At 46.3% G+C, this 26,476-nt stretch overlaps 1 protein-coding gene and 1 long non-coding RNA gene across 7 annotated transcripts in view; both read right to left on the bottom strand.

Annotated features, from left to right (window-relative positions):
* Positions 1-326: 326 nt before the first annotated feature.
* LOC141500289 (uncharacterized) lies at positions 327-5,262 on the bottom strand. The gene is made up of 3 exons (XR_012471901.1): positions 2,756-5,262; positions 1,082-1,236; positions 327-753 (listed from the first exon to the last, which is right to left on the bottom strand). It is a non-coding gene; the product is annotated as an uncharacterized LOC141500289 (long non-coding RNA).
* A 73-nt stretch (positions 5,263-5,335) lies between these two features.
* Positions 5,336-26,476, bottom strand: part of PDE4A (phosphodiesterase 4A) — a 34,465-nt gene continuing 13,324 nt past the window's right edge. For 2 of the 6 annotated variants that reach the window (XM_074203361.1, XM_074203362.1), the window contains 14 exons: positions 21,850-22,041; positions 21,562-21,595; positions 21,286-21,359; positions 21,156-21,205; positions 20,634-20,746; positions 14,607-14,700; positions 13,496-13,686; positions 12,536-12,634; positions 12,169-12,333; positions 10,637-10,736; positions 10,071-10,225; positions 7,126-7,248; positions 6,397-6,579; positions 5,338-6,087 (listed from right to left, as the gene is read on the bottom strand). In XM_074203361.1, the coding sequence (XP_074059462.1) occupies positions 5,515-6,087; positions 6,397-6,579; positions 7,126-7,248; positions 10,071-10,225; positions 10,637-10,736; positions 12,169-12,333; positions 12,536-12,634; positions 13,496-13,686; positions 14,607-14,700; positions 20,634-20,746; positions 21,156-21,205; positions 21,286-21,359; positions 21,562-21,595; positions 21,850-22,041 (2,146 nt within the window). In that variant the 3' untranslated portion in view covers positions 5,338-5,514. Of the gene's footprint in view, positions 6,088-6,396; positions 6,580-7,125; positions 7,249-10,070; positions 10,226-10,636; positions 10,737-12,168; positions 12,334-12,535; positions 12,635-13,495; positions 13,687-13,879; positions 14,337-14,606; positions 14,701-20,633; positions 20,747-21,155; positions 21,206-21,285; positions 21,360-21,561; positions 21,596-21,849; positions 22,042-26,476 lie in introns of those variants that run through there. The other 4 variants (XM_074203364.1, XM_074203366.1, XM_074203363.1 and 1 more) reach the window with 4 other exon arrangements.

Raw genomic sequence — 26,476 nt, 5'->3', positions numbered from 1 at the left:
CCACTAGCACGCTTTGGGCGAAGGCAGGACCACTGCCCGAGGCTTGAGGCCTCTCGGGGGAGCTTTGATGCGCCCCCTCCTCCTCTCTCCCCCAGATCTCCCCCCGGAGCGAGGTCGCTGCTTGGGAGACACTAAGAGATCCTCCGATTCATGTGACGAAGGAGGAAACAGGCCCCGACAGAGGGGGGACGAAAACCCGAGCCGACCCGGGGGGCCCGTCACCTGCCGGATCTGACCCCCTCCCCTCCCCCTTTGGGCCTTGCGCTTTTCTATGCCAGCCCTTGCTGGACAGACCCCCCCCCCACACACACACACCCGGCCTTTCCCTGGGTAAGCCCTGCTCAAACCATTAGACATCAGTCACAGAATCACTTGGTGAAAATCAAACTGTGCAACTGTCTGACGGGCTGAGGAACATGTGATGCTCTGTCTTGTTCATGAAAGGTAGATCAGTATTGATCATTACAATTTATACTGTTTTTTTTTACTTCATTCTAGTGTTCTTTACATGTTAACTGTGTAAATTTTTAAAACTCTTCAGATGATGTTTTTGTTTTTGCTTTTCCCAATCTAAAACCATTTTCAGAGTTTTCTCTTTCAGAAAATAGGAAGTAGAGGGGCGGCTAGGTGGCGCAGTGGTTGGAGCACCGGTCCTGGAGTCAGGAGGACCTGAGTTCAAATGCAGCCTCAGACACTTATTACCTAGCTGTGTGGCCTTGGGCAAGCCACTTGACACCATTGCCTTGCAAAAACCTAAAAATAATAATAATAATAATAATAATAAGTAGTACCAAAGTAAGACTTTCCTTAAAGAAATGAAAGAAGAGTATTAAGAGCTTTGTCTTCTTACCCCATGAAAGTGAATGAATGGGCTATTGAACCAGTTAAGGGCAGTCTCCTCTTTGATCTTCCCCTGAATCATTTGACTTTATGATCTACCCCCTTACCATTTAGAAAGAGTTAAAATATAGTTGGAAGAGAGAAGATATCTTCCCTTTGATTACTCCAGGATGTAGGAGTGATCCAGGAAGGAATGGAGGTACCTAATTTGTAATGAAAACAGCCAACTATTTTAACATACCTTTTCCTCGTCTAGATTCCTACATGAATCACACCTCACTTCATCTTGTTGGTAGAGACACACATGGGAGAATAACAAGGGAAATAGGCCATTTTGGGCATATCTTTTAAGTCAGAAATGGCTTTGATATTAAATTGCTTCTGGCAGACTTGTACCTAAAAGACAGAGTAAATTATTAATGTTTTCTTTGGCAAATGAAATCTCTGGACCCCTTCTCATAATAATATTTTAAAATACATAATAAATTATGAAGAAACCAATTATATAGAAATGCAGTTATCAGAATATTTTTTAAAAGTTTACAAACTCCAGATTAAAAAAACCCATTTTACATTTTTTGTATAGACATTCCCCAGAGACCTTTTCTTTACTCTATTGACAGTCCTCCAACTATATGGTCAGTCTTCAATTTAACAAAATAAGTCCCTACTATGTACAATAAATTATTGTATTTTTTGTGATGCTTCTTATATCAGCCCTTTTCCTTCCAGGGCCTGCTGCTCTGGCCCAGTCCTTCGGGACTTCACCACTGGAACAATAGCTTTCAGCCCCATTTCAAGTCCACCCTGTATCTGACTACCAGCAGATTCCTCTTTCAAAGTTCCAGTTTTCATTGAAATCCATATAATCACAACTCAAATTTGCCTGGTACACTAGTTTTAAAAAATGCTTTTCTCATAACCCTGGAAAGGAGTCAGTAGAGGTATTATTATGTTGGCTTGGATTAAGGAAGACCTAATTCAAATCCTGCCTCAAACATTTGATTAACTCTATGACTGATCAGGTCACTTAACTTCTCTTATTCTGTTTCCTCATCTGTAAAATAGGAATACCACCTTTTTCACTGGATTGTCATAAGCAAATGAGACCATGTAAAACATTTTTTTACAAATTTTAATAGCTATAGCTATATCATGATCATTTAAAAAAATTTTTTTTTCCATCATCATTTTAGTCTCAAAGAGATTTAAGAGTCACACAGCTAATAAGTATTGGAACAGAGTCCTGAACTAGATCTTTTGGCTCCAAGTACAGGTTTTGATTTTTTTATTGCCATTATTATTGCTTTTTTTAAAAATATTTGTGTGTATCCTATCATCCAATGAATACAATGTCTGCCACATAATGCTTAAAGTTTATTGACTATTGACTCCAATCCATCTGGCCCCTCATCATGTCACTCTGCTGGTTAAAAACAATCTCAGGTCCTGGGACCTCTCTGGAATCCAGTTTGCACCCTGAATCACGTCCAAAGTACCCCCCTCCTCGAGATCTAGCCCGAGTCTTTTCTCCCTGACTTTGCCTTACCCTCTTTCTTATACAAACTCTCAGCTCCAACCTGACCTCTCTTCTTCCTCTCTAACAGATACTTCTGGCCCATCTCATCCCAAAACAGGACCTTTCAACACCCAAGCTTAAACTCAATCATTCCCTATCTCCTTTAGACATAGCTCAGTAATTTGCCCAAAGAATAGGAAAGGGGAGTGGGACAATCATTAAGCATGGGCTAATGGTCATGTTGTCGATCATGGAATGTTAAAGTCTGGAGGATTTTAGGATTTAGAGCAGGAAGGAAACTTTGAAGATCAAATGGTTCACTTACTTTACCTCCATTCACTGCCCCCCCCCCAATTTACCAATGAGGAAACCCCCCCTCATGCTGGAGCAACTTGCCTAGGATCATTTAGCTTGTGAATTGCAGAGCCAACATTCAAACTCAGATCTTCTGACCTCACCCAGATTTAGGTTAGGGTCACCACCTAAGATTCCCACCAATCCACACTGATGCTCAGCAGAGTTCAAAAAGAGGGTTCTATACCTAGATGAGGAACAAAAGGTCTTCTGAGCAGGTCAAGGTCAAGGCAAACTAAACCCTGGAACAGAGGAAATAAAGTCACACCAGTCAGGTCTGTTTAAGGCCTCACTTTAATTGGAGACACCACTGACAGCCCAGTGGACAAAACACCAGAGAATTGCAGAGTCCTCATCACCACCACCACCAAAAACCACCCCCCTCCATAATCCCTCCAAAGTCAGGGAGGTGGTCAAAGCCCATGGCATGGTGGTGGGGGATAACAAAGGGTGCTGGGGTCCACCCTTTTCTACCCCCGACCCAGTTGCTCCAGGGCCTCTGGAGATAGATAGCTGAGCAAGGGGGCAATGGCCAAATGTCCCTTTCCTTTTCCCCATTGCCGGCCATATCCCCATAACCCTCTAAGGTGGGGTTAAGATCTGCTTCCCCTTCTCCCACAACATATCTCATGAGAATAATAATTATAATAACAACTCTACATTCTCCCACTTGTCTATATTACACATTATAAATACACTGGGGACTGCCTCACCAGGAGGCTACCCTGCCCTGCCCTGCCCTCCCCTCCCTAGGCCTCTCTTTCTCCCAGTGGCCAAAGGGGAGGACAGGACAGAGTGGGACAGGACTAGAGTTAGGAAGAGGATGATTTGGAGTGGGGAGGGGGATGGTTTCCCTTTGTTCTGGAGAATAATTTACAATCCATCCTTACAGTATATGTACAGAAGGTGTTGGCACAGCCCCCACCCTTACCAGCTAGACAGATACCACTTTCTTTACAAAAATAAACCCTGTACAAGAGCCCAGGGGAGGGGAAGATAAGGGAGGGAAGGAGGTGTGAAGGACATGGGATCCACTGAGGCAGAAGGATCAGCAGACAGAAAAATAGGAGGGAGGAAGAGAGTGATGACTCACATTTATGTAGAGGGCTTAAAGGTTTACAAAGCACTTTCCTTACAACCACCTTGTGAGGTAGGAAGTGTAAGTGATTATTATCTCCATATTAGAGAGCAGGAAACCAAGGCTTACGCAAGGTCACACAGCTAGGACCAGAACCAAGATTTGAACCCAATTCTCTCCGAGTACTCCAATGTCTGTGCTCATTCATTAAACGGAAATGACTAATGATGGGCAAAGGAAAGGAGGGAAGAGATGGAGAGCAAGAATTGGCTTTAAGGACAAAAATGGATCACAGAGGGGGTAAGGGAACAAAGGAAAAGGGCTAGTTGCTGCTACAGTACTGTGTGTGAGATCAGAATTGGCAAGGAGAGGTGCAGCAAAGGAAAAGAAATAGTACTGCCCCTTTTCTACCTCCACAGCCTATGGTGGGGCTTCCCCTCAGGGTGGACCTCATCTCCTTCCCTGCCTGGGCACTTCCAGATGGAGAGGGAGAGCCCTATCTTTCTGACCTGTGGCCCAAGAGCCCCTCAGCTCCCAGTGTTTGGGGCACTGGCAGAGGCCAGAGGGAGAATATGGAGAGGGATTACCAGGAGAACAGGCAGCTTTGGTTCCCAAAGGAGCAGGAATGGGGGCTGCCAGGGGAGGGGAAGAGAGGGCTTGGGGTGGGAGTTTGGGTTGGGTGGGATTTATTGCTTGGAGCTCCCCCCCCATGGGGGGCCTGCTGGGGAGGGGAAGGAGGGGGTTGAGGGGGAACTGCAGTCTCCTGAGCATGGACCCTCTGCTCCCCAGCTCCCCTCACTGTCCCCCCAAGGCCACAGGGAGGGGTTAAGGCAGAAACAAGGAGAGCAGACAGCAGCTAGGTGGGAAGGAGGCAGAGCTTCCCCCTCCACCCCATTACAGAGGCCAAGAAAACTCATCACACCCTCCAAAGGCAAAACTTAAGCCTAAGGAGAGGTTTCAATTGGGGAAGGGAGAGAGGCAGCCCTTCCTGCCCTTTCTGTCCCACCCAACCCACCACATACACACACACACACACACACACATACAGACAAGTTTTTGGCAAAATTAAAAGAGCAAAGAAAGCAGCTCAGGGTGCTGACCACACTGCCCAGCCCCCCAACATGCACACCCTTCACCTCAGCTCTGCTCCCCATTGTATTGCCAATCACTGTGCAAAATATAGAGGAAGACTTCCTGGAGGTGGTAGCCTGGGGTGATTGTTGGCTAGGAGATGGGGTCCCCTCTTGCAAAGTGACCCCTTGCTCCCCCTAGGATGGCTATGCCCAGCAGGGGGCACCCCAAGGCCTGACCACAATCAGGACAAGATACAAGTTAGTACTTGGGCACAGACTATATGGAGGAAGACCGAGCCCTAGAGGCTGGGGTAGGGAAGGGCATCTACAGTTGTTGTGTTTCATTCCCTTTTTTTCTGTTTTTTTTTTTTCTAAAAACTTCATAAGTTAAAAACGGAAAAAATACCCCCCTTCCCCACTCCCCCCCCCCACCCTTTCCCCTCCACCCCCTTCCCTTGCCCCTACCCCCACCACCAAAAAAACCTAGCAGGGAAAAAAAAAGAAAAAGGGGGAAAAATATTTTTCTTTTTTCTTTTTTTTCGAAACTGCAAGTTTTTGCTGCTGCTTCCGGGAAAAGGTCGAGGTGGTTGGTAGAGGTGGAAGTGGAGGAGTCCAGGGCTGGGGATGAATTAGGGATGGGGAGATGTAGCTCATGATGGACATTCCAGGTCCTCTAGGCTGGCTAAGGCTTGGGCCTCCTCGGGTGTTTTTTCCTCTGCTTGTGAGGCGGCTTCGACCTCTGTTACTTTCCCGTCTGCCTCCAGCTCCTGAGGCGATACCAGCCATGGTTGCTGCGCCTCTTTGGCTGCTGTGGACTCCTTTGGTTTCTGTTCTTCCTCTTCCATCGTGTCTGGTCTTTGACAGCTGTGATGAATGACTAATGGGCTTAGGGGCCTTGTGGAAGGTGGGGCGGGTAGGCTGCCCTTTTCGGGGCCATGGCCTGGGCCTACCCGCCCCATCTCGGGGGCTGGCTCATCTTGTTCCTCAAATTGCAGGACAGGCTTTGTGGCTGCTATGTCCTCCTCACGGATTAATTCAAATTGGAACTTGTCCTGACCCTGGCCAGGAGGCTCTTCAGGGGGTGGTGAGGGGCTCTGTGGGATAGCACTATGGTACCAGTCCCGATTATCTTCCAGCATGTCCAAAATTTCCTGAGCATCAGGATGAACCAGGTCTGCCCATGTCTCCCACAGTGGATGCACAATGTAGTCAATAAAGCCCACCTGGATCAGGGAGGGAGAAGGAGAATCTATGATCCTTATTACCAGATAGTGTGGTATGTGATCCCCAAGTTTCTTTGGAGCCACGAAAGGGAGACCAGGGAATCCCATTCAGAGGTCCTTTGGGGCAATGTCTCCTGGCAGTAATGGGGTAGGGGCCACAGAAGGGGAGAGGGTGAGATGATGTCCCGTAGAGGGTCCTTTGGAAATAATGGGATCCTTGGCATCCCTGGAGGGGTTAGGGAATCCCACAGACGTGGGGGGTGTGGAATAGTGCCAGAGATTTTCAGGGCATAGGGAAGGGGCTGGTACCTGTGATTTCTCCACAGATGCTGTGTGCTTATCACACATAGGGCTAATCTCCATGCCTCTTTCCCGCTCCTTGTCTCCCTGGTGGAAGAACTCTTCCATGATGCGGTCAGTCCATTGCCTGTACAGTGCCAGTGGCTTTGTCGGGTTGCTGAGGTCAGCACAGTGCACCATGTTCCGAAGGACCTGGAGGATGATCAGGAGGATTCCTTCAGCTCTCCTTGATCAGAGGGCTGGGGACTAGAAATCCTGGTTCTACTTTTCCTTTTGTCCTAGGACTCTTGAATCCCAACATTGGAAAGCATTTAAATAGAAGGTAATTTATTCTAACCCCACCCCAGATAGAAATCCTCTCCCACCTCCCTGACAAATCATCATCATCTATAATCAGTTTTCAGACCCCCAGTGAAGAGAAGCACACTCCCATATAAGGTGACTCATTCCATTTGGGGACATATGTCTGGTTGCTAGAGTTCTTCCCTTGTCTGGACCTCAGTTTCTTCATCTCATAATGGCAAGAACAATCTGCCTCAATCCAGTCCCATTGGCACCCAGAGCTGATATATGGACAAGATGAAATGAGAAAGTGAAGAAGATTCTGGGGAACCGTTATCAGGTAGGGGACTCAGCAAGGAAGTACAAGAAGTTTCTCAGCCAAGAATCTTCTCATCTCCAGAGTTCTCACTAAATGACTAAAGGGGTGAAGCCTGCAATTAGGTCCCAATTCCTTACCTGAATTCGGTCCGTATAATTGTCCAACAGCAGGACCCCTGAGCTTGTCACTTTCTTGGTTTCCACCATGGTCTTCAGGTCAGCCAGAAGGCTCATATGTTTGGACATATCTGTGGCCAGCACCTGTGGGTAAGAGTATAATCACTAGCAGGGGCAGAAAACCCTATTTCCTCACTATAGTTAAACACTAGTCTTTTGACCTCTAGTCATTCCCCTGCCTCCAACTTCTGTCTTCTCCTGCTCCCAGTTCTCAATTTTCCCTTGATCTCAATTCCTGACTCCAGCCTTGCCCACCACCAAAGTTATAACTATTCTTGGGGTAAATTTGAGTATGCTAAGTACAGAAAGGAAGCAGTGATCTTGGGATATCCCTAGACTAGCTGGTGTTGCTTTCACCACTGATCTTGGGTATCGTGCATAGGGCAGGCCCCCATGTGGAGTAGCCAGTAGAAGTCTGCCCTGGCAGGTGCAATTGAATTGGTGGAATAGAAGACAGACCCCAGGATAGAACTTAAGGAGGGTGCTAACAGCTAAGGAACACGAGTTTTGTCAGGCCAGGACTGGACCAGCAAAGGTCCCTTCTCATATTCTTGCCCAGTTGTCAACACAGAGGAGGTGGAAGGGCAGGGGGCAGACATCCTTTTTGTGGTGGATCAAGTTGCTAATTATAGTTCCATCAAGTATCTGATTCTGACTCTGCTCATGCTGCCCACCTAACTACTATATCAATGATACTTCTCCCCACTCCTTGTACTACCATCAATGCTCACTCTCAGTGTCTTAACTAGGCTTTATGGTACTGAGGGGTTTTTTTTGGGGGGGGGTGGAGAAATAGAATAGTCTACCTCATTTGAATGTAGTCATTATGGATCTGGGAGAGGTAGAAGCCTATAGAAAATAACCTTAAGTCCTCTACACTCCAAATCCTAGAAGGAGATGGAGATAGCAGGTGGGTCCTAACCCACTCCTCTCCATGTTGAAACCATTATACTAAAATAAGGTTGAAATGGGTACAGGATTTAGACATAAAGACTGATACCATAGACCAATTAAGAGTACAAGAAATACTCTCTCTGTTGGATCTATGGAGAAGGGAGAAGTTTATGAATAAACAAGAGATAGAGACCATTGTAAATAGCAAAATGTATGATTTTGACTACATTAAATTAAAAAGTTGCACATATAAAAGTAACAGTCAAAATTAAAAGGAACAAAGAAATCTGGAAAACAAGTTTTATAGCTAGTGTTTCTGATTAAGGACTCATTTCTAAAATACATAAAGAACTGAATCAAATTTATAAGATTACAGGTCATTCTCCAATTGATAAATGGTCAAAGGATACGAATTGGCAGTTATCATATAAAAAAATGATCCAAATAATTACTGATTAGAGAGATACAAATTAAAACAATATGATAGAAGTACCTCTATCAGATTGACTAAGATGACCAGAAAAAAGGAAAATGATCAATGTTGGAGAGAATGTGGGAAAACTAGGACACTAATGCACTCATGGTGGAATTTTGAACTGATCCAACCATTTTGGACAGCAATTTGGAACTATGCCCAAAGGGCCATAAAACTGTGCAATACCCTTTGATCCAGTAATACCATTACTAGGTCTATATCCCAAAGAGATCATAAAAATTGAAAAAAGTCCCACTTGTTCAAAAATATTCATAGCAACTCTTTTAGTAGTAGCAAAGAATTGGAAATTAAGGGAATGTCCATCAATTGGGGAATGGCTGAACAAGTTATGGTTTATGAATGTTATGGAGTACTATTATTCTGTAAAAAATCATGAGCAGCCAGACTTGAGAGAAGCATGGAAAGACTTGCATGAACTGATGCTGAGAGAAGAACATTGTTCACATTAACAACAACATTGTGAGATGATCAACTATGATGGATGAAGGTCTTTTCAGCAGTTCAGTGATCAAGGACAATCCTGAGAGACCTGTTATGGAAAATGCCATCCACATCCAGAGAAAAGACTTTAAAGTCTGAATACAGAGCAAAGCATATTAAATTCACTTTTAAAAATTTTCATGTTTTTTCTTTCTTACTTATGGTTCCCCCCCTCATTTCTAATTCCTCTCTCAACATAATATGGAAATATGTTAAATACGATTATACATGTACAACTTTTACCGGATTGTTTGCCACCATGTGGAAGGAGGAGTGAAGGGAGGATGGTAGAAAAATGTGGAACTCATAAATTTGCAAATGAATGAATGTTGAAAACGACCTTCACATGTAATTGGAAAAATAATAAAATTCAAATCTGATTTTTCAAAAGAGAGAGAGAGAACAATGCAACAGTGCTCTAAGGTACAAAACTGGCAACCTGAATTATCTCAGAAGAGATAGACTATGCCTTTCAGACAGCAGATACCCTCAGGACTCTAGGGCAAATATCCAACAGATTTATCATAAGTACACCTCTGCCTCCTACCACTAGCTATCACCCCAACCTTCTTTAGCATTTCAATGACCATCACCCTCAGCTCCCCTTCTCCCATCATATCAATGACCATTCCCCTAACCCCCATCAACATGTCAATGATCACTCCCCCCAGCCCCTCTCCAGTAGATCAGTGTCCAGACCTCAGTTCCTCTCTGTCATATCAGTGACCCCCCACCCCAGCCCCATACACCATAGCAATGACCATCCCTCAGCTCCTTCTCCATCCTATCAGGGACCATCACCCTCAGCATCCCTTCTACACCATATCAATGGATCAAACCTCAGTCCCTTTCCACAGTAACTGCCCTTCCTTCTTCATCAAGTCAATGATCAATCATCCAGCCCCATTCTATCACAGCAATGACCATCCCTCAGTTCCTTCTCTATCAAAGTGGTGACCATCACCCTCAGCTCCCCTTCTCCATATCAATGACCATCCTTAGCCCCTCTCCACCATATCAATGACCATCTCTTCACCATGTCAATGACCATCCTGCGAAGACTCTGCCTCTGCCTCTTGTTCAGGTTCTGGAAGATATCACAATTCTCTTCTTGGAGCAACTTGAAGCCCACAGCCAGGTGGTGATTCTCCAGAACAGACTCATCATTGTACATCAGGGCTAGTTCTGAGTCTGAGGAGAGGGAACTTCAAGTCAGACATAGGGCAGAGTGTCTCAGCCTAGCCTCCTCTCCAACTCTCCACACCAAGAGCTCTTTATTCTACTCTTCCCCAGGTATCCCTCCAATTTTTCTCTTCCAAGACATCTACCTATTGTAAAATCTTCCCACCCTTCCTCCAAAGTCTTTTCCCAAGGATCCTTCAACACTCTAGACGCTTGTCCTCACTCCATTCCACTGTCTCCAAGTTCTAATTACTCTAGCATTAGGGATAAGGGTGTAAGTGCTTAAAGACTTGAGGTGTCTCTGGGGGTAGATTCAGATCTAGAAGGAACCTTCCTGAGTCTAAACTTTCATTGGGAAGGAGGGAAACTAAAGACAAAGAGGATAAAAGTACTGCTGAAGACAAAGAAAGGGTCTCTTACTGGTATTGATGAGGAACTGATTAGAGACCCCCGGGTGGTCAACGTCATGGATGGCTGCGGCAAACAGAGCAGCTAGGATTTCCAGGTCTGTGAACACAGCCTAGGGGTACAGCACAGAAAGGGGCAAAGGATTAAAAGAATCACTTCTTCAGCAGGGTCAATGAGAAACAGGGGCCCAGGGACACAGAGGGGCAGATTCCAGCATGACAGACAGGAATCAGATAGCAAGCAATACACAAAAGGGTAGGGGCTTGTGTATCGTCATGTATGTCTCTCCTCTGTAGCCCTTTGTGGCCTACTGACTAAAGCAAAGGAGACATCATGGCACAGTGGAGAGATTCTTGATTTTTGCTGTTTTTAATCATGACCGACACTTTATGACCCATTTGGAGTTTTCTTGGCAGTGGTTTGCCATTTCCTTCTCTGTTCCTTTTACATAAGAGGAAACTGAGGCAGGCAGGGTGAAGTGACTTGCCCATGGTCACACAGTTAGTAAGCATCTGAGACCAGATTTGAACTTAGATGGATACATACTGACTCTAACTACTGTGCCATTTAGCTGCCCTAAGTGGAGAGATTATTAGCCCCCTCTTCAGAGGATCTGGGTTCAAATCCTATCTTTGATGCTTATTACTTTTGGGTAACCTTCCATAAGTCACTTGGGAAGCAACAATAGATAGTATGTGCCTGCTGTGTTCTAGATATTGTATTAAATGATGAAGTCTCATTGAGCCTTGAGTTGTTGCCTATGTAAAATGAGAGGTTTGACTTATATAACCACTAGTTAGATGGTCCCCTAAATTATATTTTTTGTTTTATTTTGTTTTTTGCAAAGCAATGGGGTAAAGTGACTTGCCCAAGATCACACAACTAGGTAATTATTAAATGTCTGAGACCTGATTTGAACTCAGGTCCTCCCAATTCCAGGGCTGGTGCTCTATTCACTGCTCCAGCTGCCCCAGTCGCCTAAATTCTTGACTGACCTTCGAGGTCATCAAGTATTCCTTTCACTTTAGATAAACTTGATTTTCCTCCATACCTTTGTTCCTTTGCTTACACTTTTCCAAGACCTCCTTTCTTTGAGATTCAGTTCAGGTCTCTACCCCCTCCCTCAAGACCACTATGGTCCAGGAGTCAGGAAAACTTGGGTTCAAATCCTGCCTCGGTCACATAGCAGCTAAATGTAACTCTAGGCAAATGACTTAATCTCTTTGTGCCTCTTCTACCAAGTGAAAGGACAGGATGGCCTAGAATATCCCTTCTGGCTCTAAATCTATGGTATTTTTAAGTCTTATTTTTCCTGTTCTCTCCCTCATCACACTTTCCTAGAATGTTTTGCATCTGCTTCTCTCACAGCCACCCTAGTATCTCATTTATTTCTGTATAATTAATCTAAGTGCCTAAGAGAAGACCCTATGTTCTGACCCAGAACTGAAAGAATAGCTTTGAACAGTAATTGAATTGGGCTTGAAGAGTTCAGGAGACTCAAGGGAACTTGGGAAGCTAGGAAAATATAGGGCAGCAGGCCTTACATCAAGTGCTGGCGTGGCCAAAAGCACGTGTGTGGACTGTAGAACATCAGCAGCATGGAGGCTGTTGTGATAGGCTACATCAGCGTGGTAGTGGTCCTCCAGAGTCAGCATGTAGGTAACCAATGTATCCACTGGAATCTTGAAGGTCTTCAGCAGGTCTCTCTCCTAGGAAAGAATTAGGGAGGTAAATGCTTTCTCCTCTCCAAAGTCTCCCTTCATCGACATGCCCTCTAATCCCAGGAGAGAGTGATTGTGGCCTAGTCAGGTTTCTCAGAGCCCTATACAGGTATGTCTCATTTGCCCTTCTCCCATTCTACACCCCCCAACCCCCTTCCTCAGCCACCCCATGAGAACCCAGCCCCCACACCTGGAATATGGTATACATGATACATCCTAGCGATCGGCCATTGGAGAACTCAGCTACTTGGAAGATGTTAAGGCCCCACTTGTTCAGGTTTTCCAGCTCCTGGTAAGATAGTAGAAGGAAGCTCAGACCTGGGAGCAGAGGCCTGTAGCTTCCCCCCAAGTTCAATATGCTTACAGAAGGCCTGTGGGGGAACTTTACCTCATACCCCATAGACTGAGGTGTCTGGAAGACTGCTTCATCCTGTACCTACAATAGCTACACATATGTCACCTCACCTGTGGGATGATATAAGAGGCACCCTTTCCACCCCAAAATATTTTTCCAGTCAATCTGTCAAGAATGTCACTTTGAAGTTTGGGTTAAGCCATTGACATAACTATGAAAATGAGACATCCTTAGCTGAGGTAAAACACTATGTGATCTTGGGCAAGTCACTGTAACTTCCCTATCTTGGTTTCTACATCATAAGAGGTTAGACTTGCTGACTTCTGAGGGGATCCTATCAGCTCTAGATATATGATCCTAAGTTTCCTTCTCTGAAAAGGAAGTTAGATAAAAAACAAGAGTTCTTGACCTTTCTGATATCCCAGATACCTTTGGTAGTCTGATGAAGTGTGTGAAATCTTTCTCATAATATTGTGTGTTGCTTACATGCACAATTGAAAGAAATGCTAAGCTCCAGTTAGAGGTTAATGAAAATAAAGATTTTTTTTTCACCCAAGTTAGTGGACCCCCTGAAACCACTCAGGATCCATAAGAGTCCAGGTGCAAAATCTCTGTATTATCTCAAAAGACCTTTCTGCTCTTAAAATAACAAGGCCCCAAATGAAAAAGTTATCATTGAGTAATGCTTTACTGTGAATCACTCAATCATTCTCTTGCCCAAGGGACTGAGAGCCTGGAGAGGGTCAAATTTGGAGTTCAAGAGAAACTGGTTGAGTTGTGCAGGCAAATACGAACCTTGCCCAACAGCTCCTCCTGGTCGGTCTTGACCCCAAATCGGGGGATGCCAGAGTTGCTGAGACTGGAACTATGTGTGAGCTTTTTGACCCCACTGATTTGGGACATGGGTTGCCTCTGTGGCCGTTGCTGAAGTTGCTTCTCCTGCTCCTTGGGTGTAGGGGCTGGTATCTCTACATCAGCCTGCTTGTCTATAGAGGAGGGGGGTGGGGGAAGAGATGGAGAGATCCATAGGGCATAAGCATTCCTTGCCATAGTCCCTGTTTTCCACCAAGACACCCCCAAAGCTCCACCAGGGAGGGGGAACCCTTTCAAGGACCCCCCCCCCCCAGGATCTGGTGATCTTTGCTACACAAGAGTAGATGAAGGCTTTGGTAAGCTCACACAGGAGGAGGCTGTCACTGAACCGTTGATCTCGATGGAAATTTAGTGACTGGAAACCACAGAAGATACAGGGAGCCCTTTGGGAGGATGAGGGTAGGGCACAGTTGGGGGTGGTATTTGGGTTGGGGGTTTGAGAAGAGGGGCCAGGGAGCACAGAGGCCTGGTAGCTAGTAGCCAGAGAGGGCAGGAACTGGGATGGAGACAATAGAGTAAGGCGCTGAAGGCCATGACTGGTCGTGGTAGCTTCAGGGTCTGGCTGGAATCGGATGTAGTGGCCCGAGTTAATCCGGGCACTAGATGGAGGCAACAGAGAAGGGAGTGGGGGTGGGTGTTGGGGCCTTGGACTCCATGGCCCCCCCAGGCACCGTTGAGGGGGGACTGGAGGGGGGACCAGGGCACCCTCTCCCAGGGGCTTCCTGCACATCCCTCCTCAATCCACTAAGACTTGCATTATGATCTCAAGTGTCCCAGTAGCCAATAGCTCTGGCCCACCTGGAATGTGTTTGCATACCAGTCTCCCATTGGCAAGAATCCTCAGAGTCAAGCCCTGAGCCCTGAGAGGAATCTCTTCAAAGTTCCAGTGATTGTCTATTACTAAACCCTTTTCTTGAGGAACCTCTCTGCACTAATCATGTCCACAATTAAGGAGTCTTCTTTCTCAGTGGCCCTGAGGTTGAGAGTTAGGGCCTAAGTATCCTGGGCTCTGGCTCCCCATTCACTCACTCACCCAGGAAGGTGGTGGAGATGTATTCCGAGACCTGATTTCCCGACCGGCTCATTTCTGAGAGGTGTGTCAGCTCACGGTTCAGCATCCTCTTGAACTATCAAGCCCAGAGTCACGGAGGGGAAGGGGAGAAATGGGAAACATGGTGAGGAGAGGAAAGAGGCTGGATAATCCAGGCCTGAGGAGCATTGGAGTATCTGAAGAGCAGTGTGGGGAGGGATGAGGGGAGTCTACTAGTTTAGAATTTCTAATCCTCAGGGCTGGAAGAAAACTTAGCAGATATCCCTCATTTCACATTGTAAGGCCAAAGGAAGTGAGGTATCATCAATTCTTAAGCCAGTTAGTTAACATTTATTAAAGCACTGCTTAATTCCCTCATCTTAAAGATGGCTTTCCTTCTAAACTCTTCATGCTTCCTTTAGCACCGGATAATCTTTGGGGTCTGTGAAGGCTCTAGCCAAGACTAGAAGAATCCTCCCTCCCCATACCACAGAATTGAACTCTGGCCAAGGTTCTATTGGGTGGGGGGGAGAGTACACTCTTTCTTTTACCCTCCCCCCTTCATAGGAGACAGAGACCCAGGTTTTGAGGTTAGACTCTAGGGTCCAATGGCCCTAGGGGAGGGGGCACTCTCTAAGTGTCAAGGAGGGAGCTGGAGGAAGGGGAGGGGCTCCTGCCTCCCTGGTGGAGCCAATGGAGTAGAAAGAGAGCTCAGTCTCCATGGTGATGGGAGTCTCCTCAGCAACTGCCCCTCCAACCAGCGGCTCTGGCTGCCAGAGTGAGGAGGGGGTGGTTGCAACCAAGGGCACTTTAACCCCCAGCTCCTCAAGACCCCAGGCAACAGACTCTTATGAGTTGGGATGGCACTGCATTCCTGGGTACTCTGGAAGTGGAAGCAGCCAGCAATGTTGCTCCCACTCCACTCTGGGCTTGTTCCTGGGGAGTTCCAGGCATCCTGGCACTCAGCCACTACAAAATCTGGAATGTCCTTGGGAGTTGGGGTCCATGCTTATACAACTTGCAGGGGAAAATAGGAGTGTAAAGTCTCAGAGTGAATAAAGAGATTCCCTAATGGAGGGGGATTCTCCTACATACTAGCCTTCACACACACACACACACACACACACACACACACACACACACACTCAGTATAGTAGGGTGGACAAAGGAGATGGCAGTCTAAGATCAGAGAAACTGGGTGGGTGGGTGTGCTGCCTGTGCCTGCTTGTTCCATCTGCAGAATACATACAAGATACACAGAGGCATAAGTATGCCAGGCCTGTGACATTGTAATTGAAGGAGGAAGGGCATAGCTCCTAGTTATTTGGGCTCTCTCTGATGGCCCCCACAGTCATAATTGTGACTCCCTATGGTTGGAGATATTTCCCTTTCCAATTTGTGGTAGTTGTTCTGAACCCCTAGATAACAAGGAAGCTGAACCAGAAAGCAAAGAATGAAGGTTTACTTTAATACCGTAGTCTAACCCCATAGTTTAGGGGTGATGGGAAGTGAGGATAAAGTAGTCATATCAACTGGAGCTTTCCAAGTACTGTCCCCTGACATTGGGGCTCCCCACACTAACACTTCTAGAAACACAATCACTAAAATACAGGTTCACAAAAAAGGGTCACAGTCATAGACACATACAGAGAGGCTCAAAGACACATGGTCACAGTCACCCAAGCTCATAAACAAACACCCTCATAGAGTGACAGTCACAGGCTCTACACTGAGAATCCCAAACAGAATATAGTCACAGAATGACCCACAGTCAGTCACATACAAAGCCATAGAGAGAGACACAAGTGTCTCAGAGTGTCTCAGACTCACATAGGTCACAGTCACAGCCAGAGAGACACAGAAACAGCCCTAGAAATCTAATTTTGGTCATGGAAACATAGGTGTAGGCATAGACAAGAGTTATATGCCCGTAGAATTGTAGGGAGCCAAAGAAAGAAACACACAGAGAATCATTGACACACATAGGGTTACACAAACATAGACACAGGCATAGTCACCCAAGTTGCAGACACATACATACAAAATCACAAGTAGAGATCTCAGACATAACAAGAAACAGACACAAACAGGGTTACAAGTTATGTACACAAGAGTAATAGACCCTCAGATCACAATCACATACAAACAGACCCAGGAAAACAGATACACACAGTCACACAAACTCACACACACACACACACATATACACATAGTCACAAACCCATATAGACAAAAAGTCAGGGTTCAAAGCTAACACATAGTCTTACACATGGTCACAGAAACTCAGATCACAGTTTACAGATAGATAGGTCAAATAATCAGAATTCTAGGTAAACACAGTCACACACACAGACAGGGTCAGACACTCAGATCACAGTCATATCCAGACAGAACAAATAATCAGGGTCACTCACACAGTCATACACACACACACACACACACACACACACACACACAAAGGGTAACAGACACAGATCACAGTCATATACAGACAGAATAAACAATCAGGGTCACAGAAACACTCAGATCACAGTCATATCTAGAGAGAATAATCAGGGTCACAAATTTATACAATCACAGTCTCACACACACAAACAGGGTTACAGATACTTGGATCACAGTCATATAAAGACAGACCAAACAGGGTCACAGATTTATACAGTCACACAGTCATATACACATACACAGGGTTCACAGACACTCAGATCATAGTCATATACAGACAGACCAAATAATCAGGGTCACAAGTTCATACAGTCACACAGTCTCACACACACACACACACACACACATACACACACACACACACACACACAGACAGGGTTACAGACACTCAGATCATAGTCATATAAAGATGAAACAATCAGGGTCACAGATCTATACAGTCACACAATCATACACACATACAGGGTCACAGACACTCAGATCATAGTCATATACAGACAGAATAATCAGGGTCACAGGTTCATGCAGTCATACAGATCAACACACACACACACACACACAGGGTTGTAGACACTCAGATCACAGTAATAAAAAGACAGACAGATACATACATACATACACATAGGGTCCCAGATACACACAGTCACATTCAGGGTCATAGATACACACAGTCACATACAAGGGCATAGACTCTCAGATCATAGTCACATACATACATACTGACTGGCACTTAGGGTCACACATACACTCAGATCATAGTCACAGACAGTCACACAGGGTCACAGAGTCACAAACCACACAAATCACAGCACACATAGCCACAGATATATAGACACTGGGTTGCAGACACATAGGGTCACAAAGACACTTCTAGCCACAGACACAGATTCAGAGGTGGCAGTAGCAGTATATCCATGAGAGCTAAAACTAGAGTGTCCCCTCCCTGTTCCCCAGCCCTGGCCCTGCAGGGCTCCCTACCTGGTCCCACCAGCCCACCAGCCATGGTTTGGAGCAGGTCTCACAGAAGAAATCCACCAGTGGCATCTTCTATCCTCAGCCCCCAGCCCGGGGCAGGGGGGAGGCCAGATGCAGGTGGTAGAGCAGGACAGGGTGGTGTCCCAGGGGTGGGGGCAGTGGGCCACTGGGTTGGGGAGGGGGCCCTCTCCCCCTTTGGTGGGGGGCCAGGGACACAGGCAAACAGCAATGAAGAGGACCCTGTTGTTTGGGCCCCAGCCTGAGTACAAAGATAGCTTCTAAGACCTTGGGGGGAGATTCAGGCCGCCTGGTTTGGGTAGCGGGGGGGCCGGGGGCTCTCTCCTCTAAGGCTGCAGCCCCCTCCCTGCTCCCAGCTCCCTGGCCCAGCCTGACCAAGCCTATTACATCCTCCAGGTGCCTCCCGGCCAGCCCTGGCAGGCCCCCCAAGCTCTCTCTGGCACTTGCAGTCCAGAGGTCCCCCTGACAGCAGCAGTAGCAGCAGCAGCAGTGGTGGTAGCGGTGGCGGTGGTGGCGGCAGCAGCGGCAGTGGCAGCAGCAGCAGCAGCGGCAGGGTCAGAGGGAGGGGAGGGACATCTTCCCATGGAGATGGAGGAGGAGGCGGAGGCAGCAGGAGGAGGGGGAAAGTAAGAGGCTGGGCTTCCTGGGGGGGGAGTGGGGGGGATCAGTCAAGGTTGGGGCCCCTGTGGGCTTGCTCCCCACTGGGCCTCAGCAGCAGAGCCGCAGGCAGGATCCTGGGGGTTTGTGCCCGCGTGTGTGTGCGTGCATGTCTCAGCCGCTCACTGCAGCACTGGCAGAACAGACTGGGATGTGATGTCAGGTGGTGCTGGGTGGGGGGGGGGAGAGGAAGGGGGGAGAGGAGGAGGAGGAGCTGTTAAAGGGGCAAAGATAGCAGGAGCAACATCAGTGCAGAGATGCAGGGATGGACACATGGACTGGACACAGGCACTGTCACCCAAAGATGGAAAGCCAGGCAGTATCTGCCTGTGGACCCAGATGGACATAGAGTTACAGACATGTCAGCATAAATAAGAAGTGCATCATAGGCATCCACACAGAAAGATACACCAGGGAGTCACACAGACACATGCTCTCTAGTTGCATTTACACACTACCCAGTTGTCCATACAGACACTAAAGACACAGAGTACAAGAGAAGGAGATTTCTCTGTTTTTCTGTCTCTGTCTCTCCCTCTTTTTGTATCTCTCTTCCTGTCTAACCCTTCCTCTGTTTGTCTCACTCTTCCCCTCTGATTTTCTTGCCTCTCCTTTCTCTCTATGTCTATCTCTCTCCCTTTGTCTCTCCCTCCTTTTCTGCCTCTGCTTATTCTCCCCTCTCTGCCTCTCTCCGTTCTCTTCCTTCCCTGTTTATCTGTCTCTATCTCTACCTCCTTTTGTGTCTCTCTCCCTCCCTCCCTCCCTCTCTCTCTCTCCCATCTCCCTCTTCCCCACACTCTCTCCTTACTCTCCCTAGTCTGTATGTCTTTGTTCTCTCCTTCCTTTTGTGTCTCTCTCCTTCTGTCTCCATCTCTGTCTCCCTCTTCCTCTCTCTCCTTTTTCTCCCCTCCCTATTTATATCCGTCTGTCTGTCTGTCTGTCTGTCTGTGTCTGTCTGTCTGTCTGTCTGTCTGTCTGTCTGTCTCTCTCTCTCTCTCTCACACACACACACACACACACACACACACACACACACACACATATCTGGGTCCCCTCCTAAGAGTGATGTGTTAACTTTTTTTTTTTTTTAGTAATGGCCAATGATTTATTTTATTTTAACTCTCAATTTTTAAGTTTTATAATATATACACATAAATGTTTACATATTTTTCTTTTAGACAGTCAATGCTGAAATTTGTTTTATCATACATATTTTTGGGTTTTTTTGCAAGGTAATGTGATTAAGTGACCTGCCCAAGATCATGCAGCTAGGTAATTATTAAGGGTCTGATGTGTTACCTTTAAGAAATGTTTTGCATCTTTGCTCTTTCTTAACTCCTCTATTCACCTATCCCGAGGCCTCTCTGGGTTCAATGTTAGTCTCAACTAGTACTGGGGTATCAGAAGTTTATTTGAAGGTACCCTAGAAGGGGCAGCTAGGAGGCACAGTGGATAGAGCAGCGGCTTTGAGGTCAGGAGGACATGAGTTCAAATTCAGCCTCAGACACTTAATAATTACCTAGCTGTGTGGCCTTGGGCAAACCACTTAACCCCACTACCTTGCAGAGAGGGAGAGAGAGAGAGAGAGAGAGAGAGAGAGAGAGAGAGAGAGAGAGAGAGAGAGAGTATTTGAAGGTACCCTAGAATATCAGATAGGACCCAGCACTCCCCACTGCCAGTCTTCCTCCCCCGAAGTTGCTGAGCTCAGTGATGTAAAGGGAAAAGAATTTTTCCTCAGAATCTTAGAAATCATCTCTGTCCTCAGGTTAGGGAAAAGTACCAGAAATTCAGAATCCCAGTCAAGTAAGTGCACAAGTCTTGGAGCCCAATCTAGCCTAGCTCTGGAGCAGGTCTCACAGAAGAAATCCACCAGTGGCAGTGCCAAGGAACCCTCTCATTTATTCATTCATGGTGACCGAGTACCCACAGGCTTACCTTGTGGGAGGCCATCTCACTCACTGACCGGTATGTCTGCATTGTCTCTAACTGGTCCAAGCACCAGTCTAGCTCTTCCAGGGTCTCCCGGGCCAGTTGCTGGTATGTCTCCTCTGGAGAGTGGAGGGGAATGGAATGACAAGAGACCAAAGGATTTGGGGAGCAAAATCAAAGCTATTCCTGGGGGAGACAGTTTGACCACAAACTTGCTCTGGGGGAGAGGACAAGACATAACCTGAGATCCTGAATATTCACTGTACCGGGACCAACATTTATTCTTTCAACATTTAAGTATTTGTTCATTGTAAGGCACTATATTGGGAGACACATATTCAGAAAAGTTATAGCTCCTGCTCTCATGGAGTTCCTTGTCTAATAGGGGATAATACCAGTGCAGAAAATGACAATAGGCAACATTTTAAAGTGCATTAGATTGGTATAAAGTGCTATAGCTGGAGGGGTCTGTCTTGGGCAGGGCCCTCTCCATCCACTCCTTCCTCTTCCCATGTCAAGGACTATTACCTGAGAGTGTGGCCTTGCATACTGCTGGCTGATTGCCTACTGGGGACTTCCTGGGGGAAAAACAGACATGACATGAGCCCCCCCAAAGAGGGTCCCTGGGTACCAGACCCCCTGCAGACTGAGCACTCACTTGTTGCCAACAGTGGCTGGTACATTGGCCAGAAGGGAGAAGTTGCTTCGGACACTTCTTAGACTTGCTAACACCTGGGATGGCATAAGAAGGACGATCAGTAAAACTCCCAGCCACTGGGCCAGGCTCTGGCATTCAGGAAGGGTCCTAAGAATGTGAAACCCCCAATTGTTATGCATGAATGTCTTTCTAAATCATTTTCTTGAGTAGCTCAACTCACATCATTTCCATTCCCTCCTCTCCCACTCCCTTCAAGGTTTTCCTCTTCAAACTGACCTGGGCGAAGGGTGTCACAATCAAGTCTTCGTGTCTGCAACAAACCACAGTTGGAAGTGGATGTCAGAAACCAAAGATCAGAGGTTAGAGACTTGGGGAGCTAGGTCTCCCATACCCCCAAACTGCCAATGGGGAGGCCATCTGGAATAGGAAAAGTGGACACTGGGGCTAGGGGGCCTTAGACAGTTACAGACAAGAAGGTTTTATCATCCTTGGGGCATAAGGAAAGGATATTGGGGGTGTTGGGTCTTGATGATCTTGGGAAGGGTTAGGAGGAGGTATGCTCACACTTCACTGGCAATGGAAGAGTTTCGGGACATGGTCTTGGGTGACATGTCATAGTCACTGTCCGATCGGTACAGGAAAGACTCACGGCGCTGGCTCTGGGGGGCGCTGGGAGGCAGCACCAGTCCGGGGCTCGCCTGTGAATCCAAGGGGCTACGTCCTGGGGATGGAGAAGGTCCATTCTCCACCTCAAAGCTGTAATATGAAGAGAAGGAGAAAGGCAGAGGGAGAGGATGGGGAGAAAAACAATGAGAGACAGAGAAGCAGAGAGAGAGAGACAGGTGGAAATAGACACAGATGAAGAAAAAGAGACCAACGGAGACAGAGGTGGGGACAATGATAAATGAAAACTAAAGGAGTGACAATACAGGATGTCAGAGATATATGAGAAATAGGGACAAAGATTGGGAAAGAAACAACTAGCTGGAGACACGGATAGAAGGAAAGCAGGGGCCCTTTTTCAACCACAGAGCTAAAATGTTCACCTCCTAGCACCCCACTGACTGAGTCGGGTTTCCTCTCTTTGAACTTGGAAGTGGTACAGTGGCACCATGGAAACTGCTTGTCTTAGAGTTAGGAAGTCCCAAGTTTAAATCCAGCCTGAGACATTTACTAGCTGTGTGACTCTGGATAAGTCACTTGACCTCTGCTTGCCTCAGCTTCTACATCTGTAGAATAGGACTAATAGGTTGTTATGAGGATAAAAAGAGATACTTATAAAGTACTTTGTAAACCTTAAAGTGTAACATACATGGTAGCTATTGTTATGATGGAGGAGTGTGTGCATGGAAAAGCAAGCATCAGAAGTTGTAGCTTCAGAGTCTCTGAGATTAAATCAAGTGGGAAAGTTGGGAAGAAGGAAAGAAAGGGAAGAATCTGCAATTGAAGATTTGAATTTTAGCACCCAGCTTGATAGTAATAAATTTAATATCAAATGGAATTGGCTTGGTCCTAACTTTGCCATTCTTATCACGGGACCTCACCGAGTCTCTTCCCTGATATGAGCTTTCATTGCTCCACCTGAACAACCAGGGAATTGAATGAGATACTCTCTGACGTCCTTGAATCTCTGTGATTCTCTGTTTCTAAGTCTCTCCTGACTCCCAGAGCCTAGGGATAGAGAAAGGATGTGACTAGGGAACTAGCCCCTCCTCCCAAGTCACTGAGGAATATGGGTACTATTTCTCCTGGTTCCATCCTAGTTTTTCCCAGAGGGAAAACTACAGGGAATGAATGTGAGATTTATAATTGTAAGGAATCTGAAAAAGGGTGCAAGACTAAGGATACAAAATCAGTCTCTGTCTTTCACACATACACATGCACACACACACACACACACACACACACACACACACACACACACACGGAAACAGGGAAACTGACAAACCAAGAAACCACAGGAAAAGACAGAAAACTAGAGAGTTTCTAACTGTATGAGAGGCAGAATCAGTCTTAAAAGAGTCTGAAAAAAAGTTCTAGACAAAGGAAGAGACAGAGTTGGTTTCTGACTGAGAAAAGTAATCGACAGCTCAGTCCTGGCCTTGGCACCTGGCCCAGCTCAGTCCTGGCATGGCGCCTGCCCCACCTTCCCCTAGGGGCCTATGTCTATGCACTCCAGAGCCCTGGGGTTGGGTACAGGTGGGGGGGGGAGGTCTCAAGAGTCCCCTGTTTGTGCTTCCAGGAGCTTGGTCTCCTCTTAACCCTGTCTTTGCCAAACAAGAAAGAGGCAGCCCAGCCTGAGCAAGGGAAAGGTAAAGTGTAATCAAGTTGAATATGAGTGGGAAAGATCTGACCCCAGGAGGAGGAGGATTGGTAACTTCCCTACCAGGGGCTGGAGGTTGAGAATCAGTGGCCATGCCCCATGGCAGCAGCAGGGGAAGTAGAGACACTCTAGATGGAGGGATGGAAATGTTCTATGTCATCCAATCTCTCCCTTCACAGCCTGACATTCTGCAGGTTTCCCCTGAATCCAGCAAATTTATCCTACAATGTAGCCCCAGAGAAGAGATCAACACAGATAAGGGCTATTCTTGGGGGTCTTTATTTAGGCCTTTCTACTTGTTCTGGTAGTCCTCTCTCCATTCAGCCTACCTAACTCCCCATTAATGTCATCCCAACAAAGAGCTGGGAAAGGTGAAGTCATTCCATTCATTCCAAATGACTGGGTTATCTGGTCCAAAGGCTTTGCTCAATTTTTTTTCTTTCTCATATGCTCTCTTCTGGCAATGTCACATCTCCCAAGGCTACCTCTACCACTCCAGAAGTTAACTCCTAAATCTTCAGCTTCAGTCTGATCAGTGTTCTAAGCTCTCAACCTGCTTCTCTGCCTCAAGGAACTGTCTCTTTACCCCCAAAACTGCTTCTCCTGTTGATTTCACTATTCCTATTCTTGGCGCCACTACTGACCAACCTCCCATATTTGAACTTCAGGGTTATCTTTGTCATTTCCCTCTCTCACACATCATTTGACAAAACTTTTGATTCTACCTCTCACACACACACCTTTCTATTTCCAATGCCACTAATCTCACATGAGCCAAACTATCATTGGTCTGGATCATTACAGTAAACTCCTAGCTCTTCCTGATTATACAACCTCCCTTTCCCAAACCATCTTTTACACTGTGGTCAGACTCAGCTTTGCTTCTCAAATAAAACACAAGATTCATCTGACAAACTTTCAAGATCTTTCACAGTCTGGCCTAAACCTTTTTCCCTCTCCTATGCTGTGCACTTTGCTTCATGTTCTGTAGTCTACCACTTCCAAGCAATTGCTCCTGCTGTTCCTTATACCTAGACTATCCTTTCTTGTCATAATGAACATGTATGCATGTATGTTTATTAAACCAACTTAAATGACATCTCCAAAATGGTTTGTCTGACCTCTCCCTTCTCACTAGTAACTCACATAGCACCTAGTTTGTTCCTACAGACAACTGGTGATACAATGAATAGAGCATTGGGAATGGAGTGAAGACCTGAATTAAAATCTGGTCTCAGACACTTAATAGCTGAGTGACCTCTGGACAAGTTTATTTATCAGTAATGTAAAATAGGGATAATAGAACCCACTTTGCAGGGTTGTCATGAGGATCAAATGAAATATTTGTAAAAGCATATCTTCAGCAGAGTTCCTGGGGCATGTAAATATCTAGTATGTTTTATCATATGTTGTACATTTGTTTGTGCTTTATTTCTCCACTGAACTCTTTTAAGTTGAATGAATGCAGGGAGTAGTTTATCTTTATCTAAATTTCGTATTTATCCCTAGAACTAAGCAACTGACATGGGTAATAATTATTCGATCAACTGAATTGAATTTGACCAGCAAAATTCCATCTTCTTCCTCTGCCCACCTTGAGCACTGATAACTGAAATACTCAGGGTCTCTGACATCTCCCCTCAATGCCCCCAAACTTCTTTAATTCCTGATTCCTTCAGCTTCAAATAGAAAGATTCCATGAAACAACCTCCTCCCTCCACCCACCTTGGTAGGTCTAATTTTGCTGAGGTTGGGGGCTAGGAATGAGTAGGTAGCTGATGCACTGCTGCCCAAACTGGCCCCTTCTTCCCTTTCCCCACCCATGGCAATGTCCCCTCCCCCTTCTCGGGCTCCAGGGTCTGACTTGGCCCCAAGGAAGTTCCCGGTCTGGTGACTGCAAAACAAGTATATGGGAGAGGTGGGGGAGGGAAGGAAGAAGGGGGGGGGGGGGGAGAGGAAGAGAATAATTTCAGTGGCTGAATACATGTACTTGTCCCTGACTGGTAGTGTGTATGGCTACTGTATGTCTTTGAGATGGCAGGCTGAATGTGTGGCCGGTCAGTTCTGAGTATATATGATTTTCTGTCACTGCTCTGAGTTTGTGTTCAATGTGTCTATGTGTGACAAAGTCTGTTTTTGAGATTACTGTTGTGTCTGTGTCACGTGTTTCTAAGCCTGCTGTGTGACTGTAATGTGTTGAAACTGCTGAGCTTCTTGTGTTTGTGTGTGCTATCCTATGAGACTGCTGCCTGTCAGATGTGTAGTTCTTAAGGTAACTGGATTGTTGTTCTTGGGTTGGGTGAAATGTAAGGCTAGCATGGTGAATCTAAAGAGACCCAAACTTAGAACCTATGGAGTCAGCTCAGTTCCAATGTGGTTTCACTGGAAGCCTGGTATAGGTGGCTCTTTCCACTGGGAAAGTGACAGGGCAGTCTTAAAATTGCATAGAACCTGAGTTTTGGGGGGGTTTTTTTAGGTTTTTGCAAGGCAAATGGGGTTAAGTGGCTTGCCCAAGGCCACACAGCTAGGTAATTATTAAGTGTCTGAGACGGGATTTGAACCCAGGTACTCCTGACTCCAAGGCCGATGCTTTATCCACTACGCCACCTAGCCACCCCTAAAATTGCATAGAACCTGAAAGGTCACTCTAGATTCTCACTTGCAGAAAAGAAAACAGACCCAGGAAGGTTCTGTGACTTGTTCAAGGTCACATCTGATAAGGGTTAAAGGTGGGATTTGATTCCACCTCCTCTGATTCCAATGATTCCAATGTCCTTTTCCTAAGGAACTGTCTTCCCCCCAGCCCCTGCTCCCCTCCACAATCCTTAAGTTTCTCAGCCCTCATTTCCCTCAGTCCTGGTCTCTCCC

This window comes from Macrotis lagotis, chromosome X (assembly GCF_037893015.1).
Source record: "Macrotis lagotis isolate mMagLag1 chromosome X, bilby.v1.9.chrom.fasta, whole genome shotgun sequence".
Lineage (NCBI taxonomy): Eukaryota > Metazoa > Chordata > Mammalia > Peramelemorphia > Peramelidae > Macrotis > Macrotis lagotis.
Note: the sequence above shows the minus strand (reverse complement) of the source record. Positions and strands in the feature narration are given on the sequence as shown.